Source organism: Galleria mellonella, unplaced genomic scaffold (genome assembly GCF_026898425.1).
Source record: "Galleria mellonella isolate WM207_F2 unplaced genomic scaffold, CSIRO_AGI_GalMel_v1 utg515, whole genome shotgun sequence".
Lineage (NCBI taxonomy): Eukaryota > Metazoa > Arthropoda > Insecta > Lepidoptera > Pyralidae > Galleria > Galleria mellonella.
This window is the reverse complement of record NW_026442107.1, coordinates 841,407-854,375: the sequence shown is the minus strand read 5'-3', so window position 1 is coordinate 854,375 and position 12,969 is coordinate 841,407. Positions and strand designations below refer to the sequence as shown.

At 36.4% G+C, this 12,969-nt stretch overlaps 1 protein-coding gene across 2 annotated transcripts in view; it reads left to right on the top strand.

Moving 5' to 3' along the window:
• LOC113522648 (nuclear hormone receptor FTZ-F1 beta) overlaps positions 1-12,969 on the top strand; it is a 62,158-nt gene that overhangs the window by 32,127 nt on the left and 17,062 nt on the right. For both annotated transcript variants that reach the window (XM_026908405.3, XM_026908406.3), the window contains exons 2-7: positions 170-655; positions 3,322-3,437; positions 8,753-8,888; positions 9,953-10,137; positions 11,570-11,738; positions 12,583-12,718. In XM_026908405.3, coding sequence (XP_026764206.2) covers positions 568-655; positions 3,322-3,437; positions 8,753-8,888; positions 9,953-10,137; positions 11,570-11,738; positions 12,583-12,718 — 830 coding nt within the window. In that variant the 5' untranslated portion in view covers positions 170-567. The remainder of the gene's footprint in view (positions 1-169; positions 656-3,321; positions 3,438-8,752; positions 8,889-9,952; positions 10,138-11,569; positions 11,739-12,582; positions 12,719-12,969) is intronic.

Here is a 12,969-nt window from a genome sequence, read left to right as displayed (position 1 = left end):
AAAGCTTTATATTTGACGTTATTTATAAAATGAAACACTATACAACTGTATTTATATAGTTATTAAATAAAATAAAATAATAAGTACTTACTAAAATTCTAATCATTGAAAAATTGAAATTAATAATTGAAGTTTTAAACTTATTAATTTTTGTTATTTTCTTTCCCAGGTTAACCAAGATGCTGTTATTATCATCGGGACATAATCCTCTGCATCCGAATTTGGCAACAAAACAGATAATCAAATATCTCACCCACAGTCACAGTACATCCAAGCAAGCGAAATTATGTAGTAACCACACCGACAAATCAAGACTGATATTTGATGCCTTAAAAATGAGCAAAGACGCAAGATGATCACTGATGTACGATAAAAATATTTTTCTAAACATTATGCGGAAAAGACAATAGTTTTTGAAGATTTACGATCGATATTTTTGGATGTTATTTTAATAGACAAATGTTGTGTGCATGGTGTTAACGTCCCTAGTGCGTAGTGCGACGACGAGTCGATAGATTGAGTGTCGATATTTTATGGTGATGTGAATTGGTGTCGGTAGCTAATACGATGGCCAGTGAGGGTGAACCGGTAAAGGTGGAGGGGGTCCACGTATCCGTCACCACTATCAGCATGACAGGCCCGGAGACCAGCAATGGTGAGGCAGTTTATTATTATATTTCTTATTATAGATTATCCAATAGAAATAGGTTTTATAATTAATTTGAGAATTCGACACGTTAGGTTCAAATATGCTCTACAAAATTACCATAACAGTAACAGTCGACAAATGCCTCGGACTACATCCATCCAGGTTGAATAAAATAAACTCTTAATTAATTATTTTTTTATAATATTATTTTTGTAACATATAACAATACGGATTTGTTATTTTTTTTTTTCTTTTCATTTAAATATTGACAAAGTTCCGTCAACAACATGATGAGTGTGTAAACAAGATCAATGAAGGAAAAATATTAATGGCAACACTGAGCAGTTATCAATCCTCAGCATTAAAAAAAATATTGTGATAGTGATAGAGTCATTGACCGTCAGAGTTCGAACTTATCCTTTCTGTTATTACGTATAAATATCACATTAAACATCCGATATGATAATAAAATATACATATAATTCGTATTTCGAGACGGCGACGTTGTTATTTTAATATTTTTTTCGTAACTGACAGGATGTTACGCATTAAATGTCTTCGCTCGAGGATCATTTAGAATTAAAAAAATACGAGGTTTGTCCGGAAAGTACGTATAAAAGTTTTTTAAAAATTTTATTTTACAATTATTCAGGTACATCAATTTTATCCCCTTCAAAGTACTCCCTGTGACATAATGCACTTGTGCCAACGCCGTTTCCACTGTGAAAAAGTCCTCTGGTTGTAGGTTTCTCAGCTGTCCCGTCGTAGCTTTTTTTATCTCATTTATGTCCCCCAAATGCCGCCCCCGAAGTACCAATTTGGTTTTGGGAACAAGAAGAAGTCACACGGGGCCAAATCCGGCGAATAGGGGGGTGTTCGGTCACCGTAATGGAATTTTTACTCAAAAACTCACGGACAACAAGAGAGGTGTGGGCAGGGGCATTGTCGTGGTGAAGAATCCAACGCCCCTCTCGCGCCAATTCTGGACGAACTCGTGCCACACGAGCTTTGAGGCGTCTGAGCACATCGACGTAGAATTTTCCATCAACTGTCTGGCCTGGAGGGACGAATTCTTGATGGACAATCCCCCGAACATCGAACTCTTTCTCGGCCCTCTCTGAATCTTTTTAGCCACTTGTGGACGGTTGGTTCCTTCACAGCATCATCCCCATAAACTGTTCTGAGATCGGCAAAAATTTCACGGCCATTCTTGCCGAGTTTCGAGAGAAACTTGATTACGACGCGCTGCTCTTCAACGGAAGCGGGCTCCATGCCGACGGGGTTTCGTTAAGAGGTAACTTCACAGATGGCGTGACAAGCCAGTTCGCACCGCACGGCGGTCAGACCAGAACTGAAGCATTGTTAGGGACATAAGGAAGGGGTCCTGCGCTTACCTGGCCTCCCCACTCCTCTTTCTCGCATTCCAGAACACTTTTATACGAACTTTCCGGACAGACCTCGTATACTAAAAAAAAACTCAAGTTTTACAATACCATACAAGAGTTACACATAAAAGTGTTTGGAATTTAAATTAAGAAAAGTAGAGTTTGCGCGCCAAAAAAGATAGAGGGGCGATTCAGATTTTCTGAAACGGCAAACAAACTGATGGCCCACCTGATAAAAAGTGGTAACGGTAGCCAATAGACATGAAAAGTACCATGGAGATAACAAAGTGTACCTATTACTTTATGCCAAGTTGACTGTAAAAGATTTTCTTTAGCGTTCAAACCACCTTTTGAATTTGCACATTCTGTATCAATATTCTTTGTATACATCTTTTTTGTGCGCATTGTAGACATTTTTATAATTATTATACTGTATCGCCTGTATGATACTCTTCATGCGTTGCCAAAATTATAAAATTACAAAAATAATCGTGAAAATCGGTTTAAATTGGCGATGTTATCATGTAACATAGTCATAATAAAAATACAGTCGAACTGAGAACCGCCGTTATTTTGTACCAGCCTTTACCCACAATTTCGTCCTTTTTTATGGGTGAAAATGACATGGTAACCGCGCCTGCACTGTTGGTATACCTTGTCGGGCTACCAATAAGAGGTTATAGGTGAGGATGAAAAGGCAGGTCAGTTAGTCCATTGTAACAAATTCGACGATAAATTAGTTACGATAATTTCCAGGGGAACCTGCGTGGAGGTTGACCTGATAGAGTTGATATTAACAGCAATGGGATTAACCTCCCCATTACTAACAATTTTTCCGCCTATAACTTCGTCCTTGTCACAGGAATATGTTCACTAAGTAGAACAAAAAGTATCCTATATCCTTCTTTCTCTCATATCGTCATAGTCGTAGAATACAGACGGATCTTTATATGTAATCTTTGTCAGATCCGTCAGTGTTCTACGACTATGACGATATAGTACCTGTATAGCACATTTCATAGTAATTGTTAAACAGTTGCGGTGCCGAGAGATAACAAACAAACAAACTTACTTTCACATTTATAATATTAATAAAGATAACTTAATATAATTAATTAATTTTTCTCTCTGAGTTTGCTGGAAGAGAACTCTTTTAGAGTTAAGCTCGCCTTTGTACATTTACTTACATCTGTCATATTTTTATATACAATCAGTGTGTACAATTAAGTATATATAAATAAATAAATGTAAATAATTATCATAACTTTATGATATCTTTCATTTCAGTTCAATTCTCGTACAGTTCGAGTGGGGTCCGCATCAGTGTGTCTTCAGATCCACACGACGAGGACTCCACTGACGCCGAGGTCTCCAAAATTGACTTCAACCAACACCAGCACGAGGTTTGTAGCATTGAGTACAAATTTTTGGTTTTGCAAGTCTCTATGGAGACTAAGAAAGAGTTTCGGGGTTACCGCGATATCGTTAGATATCGACGGTGGCTTCTAATTTTCTACTAGTATTTAGTTGTTAAAAACCAATATGATATACATACATATTGCATAGGCATTTAACATGATACATACATCATTATTATGTCAACCTTTAACTGTCCACTATCTAACATAGGCCTCCTAATATTGGGGGGCTTTTTTTTATTGGATGAAAATGGAATGGTAACCCCGCCTGCGCTAACGGGATACGCTGGCGGGGCGCCAATAAAGGGTAATCGATTAAAATGAAAACAGGCCAGTTAGCCCATCATGATGAATTAATCTGGAATATATGATAGTTTCCAGGGGGAACCACGAGGAGCTCGACCTGGTTGGGTATATTGCTAGCAATGGGATTCTTAGTCTCCATTACTAACAATCCCTTTCCCCCCAATATTGGGGGCTTTGCCGGTAGTTGCTACGCTCGACAGCCAGATCGGCAGGCTTTAGTAATGTTTTAAGAAGGACGCTAGTGCCCATTCCTCGATTAAGTTTCCTTAATTTGTCTCTTATGATACTCGGGGGAAAGAGATAGCCCATTCTATACCGGGAACACACAGCAAATATTAGACTTTACTATCTTTAAAATACGTCTTGGCTTCCATCTTTGCTAGAGGTTTCGAGGTCTATGTTCAACAGTGGACAGTTAATGATTGATATGATGATGATGATTTTTTGATAAAATCTTCAATACACAATCTTCCAGGTACAATTTTATTATACAAGTATGTATATAGATTTAGATTCATTTACATACGAGCATAGATTACACAATATTAGCTACTTAATGTTTTAATGCTAAATCTACTGGCGCCTGACAGCGAACATAATAATTAGTTATAAAGGTCACGTTTCCTTAGAATCTACCTACTGAGTCATATTTTGATTATTCTATTTATGTTCATGCATCTAACTACCATTTTGTAAATCAACAAAAGACACAACAATGATCACGCGTCTGCGTATTTCTTTTGTGTTAAAAATAAGTTAATAATAATTTATCTATTTGTATAAATAATAATCGTCTTACTACAAAAAAGAAATTAAACACACTGTTATCCTAAAAAGTATTTAATATAACTGTCTAAATTATTAAATGTTGCTTAGTAATGATGTTTCTTTTTGTAATTTCATATGCCAAAATGTACTTATCTCTTCTCTCTATCTACTCTATTATGACATAAATTATTACATTAAATACCTTTTATTTATTTTTTTTTTATATAAGGTTACGCAAGCTTTTTTTTATTATAGTCTGCGCAGACTAAGGAGATTTTTTCGTGAACGAAATTTACTTTTTAGGCTTTCGTCTCTAATAGATTCAGTTATAAAAAGAGACCCTAAAATTGCATTATTATCATCTCGGCCATTATCTGTCCATTGCGGGACATAAGCCTGCCCTATAGACTGCCATAAGGAACGGTCCTGAGCCACCTGATTCACTGATCATCTATTGACTCCCTACAATGCATTAGAGGCCACTTCAGCTTGTTTATCCTTCGGGCTATATCGGTTACTTTGCTTTATTTGCAGATCTCCTCGTTTTTTATTCTGTCACGCAAAGAAACTCCGAGTATAGCACTCTTGCATTGCAAATTGCATGCTACAATATAAAGGGAAATTATATCCACGAAAAAAGGCTCATCCTCATACACCAGTCTTTAACCGCGACTTCGTCCGCGTGATCGGGATATATTTAATTGTTCAAGATAAAAAGTAGCCTAAGTCCTCCATCCGAACATTTATGCTAAATTTCGGGACAAAAATCTTAAATTGGTCTTCAATTCACTTTCTCATTTATAATATTTTACTAGATGTAATTTATCAGTGGGAGATTTTGTATAAAAGTCGTTTGCTTGGGCACCTCTGTCCCATTTGTGTTTCTATCGTGAAGCAGTTATGTTTACATGGCTGTTTTTTGGTTTGAAAGGTAGGATATGGCAATGGCAATTTACAGGGCACAAAAATAACACCTGTGTTTTCAGGAATGGCAACGCATAGGGAGTATCATGGGCGAAACAGTATACTCTATTATGTCCATGGTACTGCTCATGTCTATAGGTGACAATTACCATTTTCCATCAGGCGGGCCGTCAGCTTGTATGCTATTCTAAGTTGCATAAAAAAATCCGTGGCTTCGCCTGCGGGAATCAGTGTATAAAGTATCTTATTTAGGATACTTTATATACTGATGTTTACAGGCAACGGCAACCACTTTCCATCAGGTAAGCCGTCAGCCTGTTTGCCATGCTAAGTTGCATAAAAAAAATCCGTGGCTTCGCCTGCGGGAAACAGTATATAAAATATCTTATTTAGGATACTTTATATACTGATGTTTACAGGCAACGGCTACCACTTTCCATCAGGTGGCCCCTCAGCCTGTATGCCATTCTAAGTTGCATAAAAAAAAATCCGTGGCTTCGCCTGCGGGAATCAGTATATAAAATATCTTATTTAAGATACTTTATTTACTGATGTTTATAGGCAACGGCTACCACTTTCCATCAGGTGGGCCCTCAGCCTGTTTGCCATTCTAAGTTGCATAAAAAAAAATCCGTGGCTTCGCCTGCGGGAATCAGTATATAAAGTATCTTATTTAGGATATTTTATATACTGATGTTTACAGCCAACGGCTACCACTTTCCATCAGGTGGGCCGTCAGCTTGTTTGCCTTTGTAAGTTGTATAAAAAAAAATTACTGGCAATATTCCCTTTATGGGAAAGGCCTATGTTCAGCAGTGGACAGTTAACGGCTGATATATTATGGAAAATGCAAGCAACTAACAAAATTTTAACCAAAACTATTGTCTTTGTATGAGGTTTATTCTATAATAATGGAAATAGGTATCTGCCAAGCATACGTACGCCCATTCGCAGAATATTTTATTTATTTAGGTCACGCACAGTCTTTGTTCTACCTGTTGTTCCGAATTCCCCTCTTTAATTTTGTGGACGATTCGTTCTCATCGACATTCCAGCGTACATTGTGCATTTAAATACGTATTTTAAAATATACTTATCTTTATCGCTCCATACTGTGATCGGTACCCGCCATTTTTTTTATTTACTGGAATGACAAAAAAATTGGCGATTCACCTGATGGAATGTAGTAATCGCTTCCCATATAATTCTACTAATCTTATTATTACTTAGATAACTACTAGTGACCACTCCCCCCCCCCCCCTCCTCCCAGTTCAGCACTGGACAGTTAACAGCTAATACAACATAACATGCACAAAAGAAATTTTATAAACTTACTTTTTTTGAAAAAATATTTATAATTATATTTATTTGCTTTGTAAAAATGTTTATTATTGTATCATGCTTAAATGGCTACTTGCGTACACGCAATACCTACAGGTATATCTTGGATTATAACACGATATCTTGAATACACGATTTTAACATCAGATAGTAAAAAAATCGACTCCAATTGTGGTAAAACCAGTTATTTTAATTTAAAAACTAAACTACGGAACCGATTTTGATAATCTTTCTATAAGATTAATCTTTAAGAATATTCTTTCAGTTAAAAAAAAAAAAAAATTCAAATCAGCATACAACTGATGGAGTTATGAGGTAACAAACATTAAAAAACCTAATTAAGGACCCTCCTTTTTTAAAGTCGGTTGAAAAGTAATTAATATGAATGAATGAAGATTACTTTTATCCTGTGACGTTCACATCACCCTCGTTTTACCACTATACCCTCTTGTGTCAGTTAGAGCACTGCGTTTCTTATCATTCACTTACTTATCATGATATATGGTTACCTATCATGGTACCATGACAAGCAAGAAGTAAAAACTACGATCTACTTATTAATTTTTAGTTAATTGTATTTATAACTAAGTGGCTGTTTCCCACGAAATCGGCCACGCGAATCCGTCGTAATCGAATCCCGTCATTTCCCGTTCCCGTGAGAATTACCAAAAATGGTGGTCGTTATATTGTATATAAATTTTTCCTACCATATTTAAGTCCCGTAAGTAAGTCCGCGCGTAACATGCTTAATAGTCCGATTAAGATATTTGGGTAAGGGAATCATTATGATGTAGATAGAAAGTCTGTCGAGTTAGCCCTTTTTATGTATCTTAGAATTACGAACAAGCTGACGACCTACCAGATAAAAAGTGGATTGCAAATTTAGGTGACGATTTTTCACCTATAGACATGAACCATCCCATGCGTTGCCGTACTAAAGTAGGCGAATTTTATACAAAATCTTACTTGACATAAACAATAGTCAGTATTGAATAAGATATTTAACTTAATAAATATAAATTAATACCTTAATGACTTACTAAGTGCAAAAATCGAATTAATTGTTCGGATTGATACCTGCTGCTGATTTTCACCACCGTACAACCCGCCACAAACTAAAGTTTCATCCCAATCATCTGGACGAGTGGCGATCTTCCATCGTGCGTTTTTCAAGGCACTTTCTCCCACGCACAACCATTCTTTGGAATCAACTTCCAGCAGCAGTATTTCCGAACCGATACGACAACATAACCTTCAAGAAAAGAGTATATTCCTTTTTAAAAGGCCGGCAGCACACCTGCAATGCCGCTAGTGTTGTGGATGATCATGGGCGGCGGTAGTCACTTACCATCAGGTAAGCCGCATGCTCGTTTGCCCCCTGTGTTGTAAAAAAAAAAACAAAAATATAACCAAATGCAGAAGCTCCTTTTTTTGAAGTCTGTTAAAAACTGGTGTATGCTTTGTTTATTTATTTATAGAATCACCAACATAAGATGCAGCGAAACTAATCTAACTTTATATAGACACGACGTCTAGAAGCGGTCTAATTGATTAGTTATACTATTACTATTAATATATTATCAGAGGGAGACTTTGTACAAAATTTGATTGTTTGGGTACCTTTGTCCCATTCGTGTTTCAACCGTGAAGCAATTGTGTTTGCATGACTGTGTTTCGGTTTGAAGGGTGGGATATGGAGTGAATTTACAGGGTACAGAGGAATAACACCTGAGTCCTCAGGAATGGCAACGCATGGGGGGTATCACGGGCGAAACAGTATACTCTGTTATGTCTATATACTGCTCATGTCTATAGGCGACGGTTACCACTTTCCATCAGATGGGCCGTCAGCTTGTTTGCCATTCTAAGTTGTATAAAAAAAAATACTACCTCTAAAATCAATGGGTACTAAGTAGCTGACAAATAATTTGTATTAAATAAGATTTTTTTTTGTTTACAGGTAAACATGCGAAATAAGAAGAAGCGCTCATCAAGCGGCGCGCCGTGCGACAGTCAAAACGAGAGGGAGCGGCCGATGTCGTGGGAGGGGGAGCTGTCCGACTCTGAGATGGTCATCGACACGAGTGTCAACAATGGTTGGTTACATACAGATAGATAGATTGTTTAATGTACTAATTTATAAAATTAGTACATTTATAATTAACCCTTCTTTGCATAATGGTGGAAATTTCCATCATAACATTGAATGGCCAAAAGTTATATAAAAGACCAAGTTCACTTTAAATTGATCGTGTCTGGATACCTTTTTAATGTCCATTGCAAAAAGCAAAACATAGCTGTAATTTTTTTTTAACCTTTGTTCCTTTAATTTTGAACATGATTTATATCACCTCGATTTAGTTCACTAATAAAAAATATTATGCAAAGAAGAGTTAAAGAATGTGACCCACAAAAATAAATTGATTTCAATTATAACAAAACCAGTTATTTTGATTTAGAAACTAAAATACTGAATCGATATTGATAAAATTTTTACTGGACCAAACTATAGTATATCCTTTCAGATAAAAAAAATATTTTTTTTAATCTGTTTAAAACTAATGGAGTTATGAGGTAGCAAACATGAAAAAAAAATACAACCGAATTGAATACCTCTTTCTTTTTTAAGTAGATTAAAAAGAAACAAGAATAAAGAAAAAAAAGTATATTTTGCTTGTAATAAGAGCTGTTCTTAATAGGAACATATTTGAAAAAGTCTTTATTTGAAAGGATACACTTCGAGTTTGCTCCAATAGAAATTTTATCAAATCAGTAGTTTGTACAAAAGTCGATTGCTTGGGTACCTCTGTCCCATTTGTGTTTCAAACGTGAAGCAGTTGTGTTTGCATAGCTGTGTTTCGGTTTGAAGGGTGGGATATGGCGTGAATTTACAGGGTACAGAGGAATAACACTCGAGTCCTCAGAAATGGCAACGGATGGGGGGTATCATGGGCGAAACAGTATGTGTGTGTACTGTTATGTCCATGGTACTGCTCATGTCTATAGGAGACGGTTATCACTTTCCATCAGGTGGACCGTCAGCTAGTTTGCCATTCTAAGTCGTATTAAAAAAAAATCAAAATAACTAATTTTGTCAACATTGAAGTTTTTTTTTTTTTTTATGGAATACAATCTTAAATTATTTTTATTATTTCCGCAGACGACAACAGCAGCTCCCTCGACCTCCAGTCCTCGCGAGACTCGATCGACACGCTTCGCAACGTGACCATCAAGTCGGAGCCCCTCAAGACAGAAGCATTCCAGAGCGTGGACGACCAGAGGGTCCTAGACTTAAAGTACACAGCACCGTTGCAGCCGCATCAAAGAAGTCTTAGTATGAACAGGGTTGGTACAATATAAAATTTATTTAATTATTTCATATAAAATAAGTCTTTTGTTAGTAGTATTTTATTTATTTATTTAAACTTTAATGCACAGTGAAAATATATACATATGGCGGACTTAACACTGACAGTGTTCTCTATCAGTCAACCATTGGGTAAAAATATCACCATATATTTTTTTATGCAACTTAGAATGGCAAACAAGCTGTCGGCCCACCTGATGGAAAGTGGTAACCGTCGCCTATAGACATGAGCAGTATCATGGACATATACCCCCATCCATGCGTTGTCATTCCTGAGGATTCAGGTGTTATTCTTCTGTACCCTGTAAATTCACTGCTATATCCCACCCTTCAATCTGAAAAAATCGAAACAGATATCACCATATTTAAAAATATTATAATATAAACTACTGGTAAAAATCCCTCTTTATGGAGGAAGTCTATGTTCATCAATGATCAGTTAACGGCTGATGTTTGTGATGATTATAAATGTTTGCTACTTTATAGTACCTTAACGGCTTAACCAATTACAATGAAATTTTATATACACGTACTATATGGGATAAATAAGGATACAGGCTACTTTTTTATCGTAGTCAGTAAACATATTCCGGTCACGCGGACGAAGTCGTGGGTAAAACCGTCTTTCAAAAAAAAATTTCATGCTTATTTTTTCTTATTTTTTTTTTATCCGAGCAGTAAGTACTTTAATAATATAGTATATCCTTCGTTCCAATAATACTCTCCAACTATCTTTCCCCTCTCACCGTACTAGTTACGCTTCAAACTCTTTTCTCCTACATTCTTCACGACTCTGGAACGCGCCTCCTGATGCCATTAAGAGACTATCGACTAAACCGTCTTTCAAAAAAAAAAAAACGTTCACGCTCACTTTTTTACTTTATCTGAGCAATAAGTACTTTATATTGTTCTCAATTTCGTATCCAATATATTATATGTCATATATGTGTAAATATATTTATTTATATATATCTATTCGTTTATGTATGTAATTTTAGTATGTATGTTTTTTTTTTTCTTTATACAAAGGTTACATTACAGGGTTTGGTATCTCCTGTTAAGCAAAGATTGCTTGTGTTAGGAGAAAGCGCTCTTTCACAACATAGTATGTATGTATATCGATAAATTACTAGTACCGCATTCGAGTATTCCGACACTTCCCTATGGTTGACTGGGAGAGAATGCTTTTAGCATTAAGTTCGCCATGTACACATATATGTACTAATGAATAAATAAATAAATAAATAAAAGCTAGTATATTGTAACTAGCTGATCCGTCAAATGTTATTTTGTATATACATATATTTATAACGTTAAAATCGGTTGAACCTTTTCGCAAGTAAGCGTGAACTAAAGGGATTATTATATGTTGAAATAAGTAAACATAATTCAAATTTCATTGTATTCTAGATATCGGTTCTCACGGATAACGCGCCCCTTTCGCTTGCAAGACGCCCTTCGTCGCCCACGAGTAGTGCCAAGTCTCTGGTGCTAGACCAAAACAATGTCCCCATAATGCCTCAGACGTCACTCGGCGAGGTTCAGAACTTGACTATCAAAAAGGAGACACAGTTATCAGGTAACATTTTTGGCGGTTTTCCGAAGTATTGTTCTATTTTAATTATTATTCTTTATTATTATTTCATTATTATTTTCATAGAAAGAAGGAAATATATGAAAGAATGTCTTTCATTATGAATCTTGACATTATGAAGTCTGTAGGGATTTTAAAGGGGGTTTCGCGTGAAAATCGACTTGACCCTTTAACCCTTTAAAGGAAAGTATATTGCCAGCAATTTGGCCATCGGTTTTCATTGCTAACAATCTCTTTTTCATGCCAGTGATTATGTAGCGCTTTTTCATTCTCCGCTTATTTAAAAATTAAAAATTTTATATAAGGAGAAAGAGGCCAGTGGAGAATAACTCCGGCACTAAATCGCATTAAAAATATCACACATTTTTTTTATACAACTTAGAATGGCAAACAAGCTGACGGCCCACCTGATGGAAAGTGGTAACCGTCGCCTATAGACATGAGCAGTACCATGGACATAACAGAGTATACTGTTTCGCCAACGATACCCCCATGCGTTGCCATTCCTGAGGACTCAGGTGTTATTCCTCCGTACCCAGTAAATTCACGCCATATCCCACCCTTCAAACCGAAACACAGCCATGCAAACACAACTGCTTTACGGTTAACACGAATGGGACAGAGGTACCCAAGCAATCGACTTTTGTACAAATATTTTGTACAAATCACATAAATTAATGTATATGAAAACTTTTTATAATACATCAAAATATCAAATAGTCCTTTAGTAGGAGATACATCGAATTCTTTTGATTTCAAGTACTAAATGTTGTTGTACGTAAACTCTGCCCTGGATAGACACGTAAGAAAGTTAAATTTTATATTTCAGAGTTAAAATGCGAGCCGTCAGTCGGCATGGACAAGCTGTTGGGCGCGTTACACGGCTCCCCACTGCTGGGCCGGCTGCCGCGTGTGCAGTCCAGTGCCAGCACGGATTCCGCCGTCCACTCCATGTATACGCATAGGTATGTTCAACTATGTTTTTTTACGAAGATTATTAGTATTTGGTTGACGGTGGCACTGATGATGCACTCGTCCATGACAATGGTATACAATGGCGAGATATCAATGAAGGGTGGAACGATAAGGACGTTTTTTTTAATGGATGATAATTTATTTATTTATTATTTATAATGGGCTAATAACTTTGCCTGCGTTAATATATATACGCTGGCAGGCTACCATGACGGATAATAGGTGATGATGAAAGGGCATA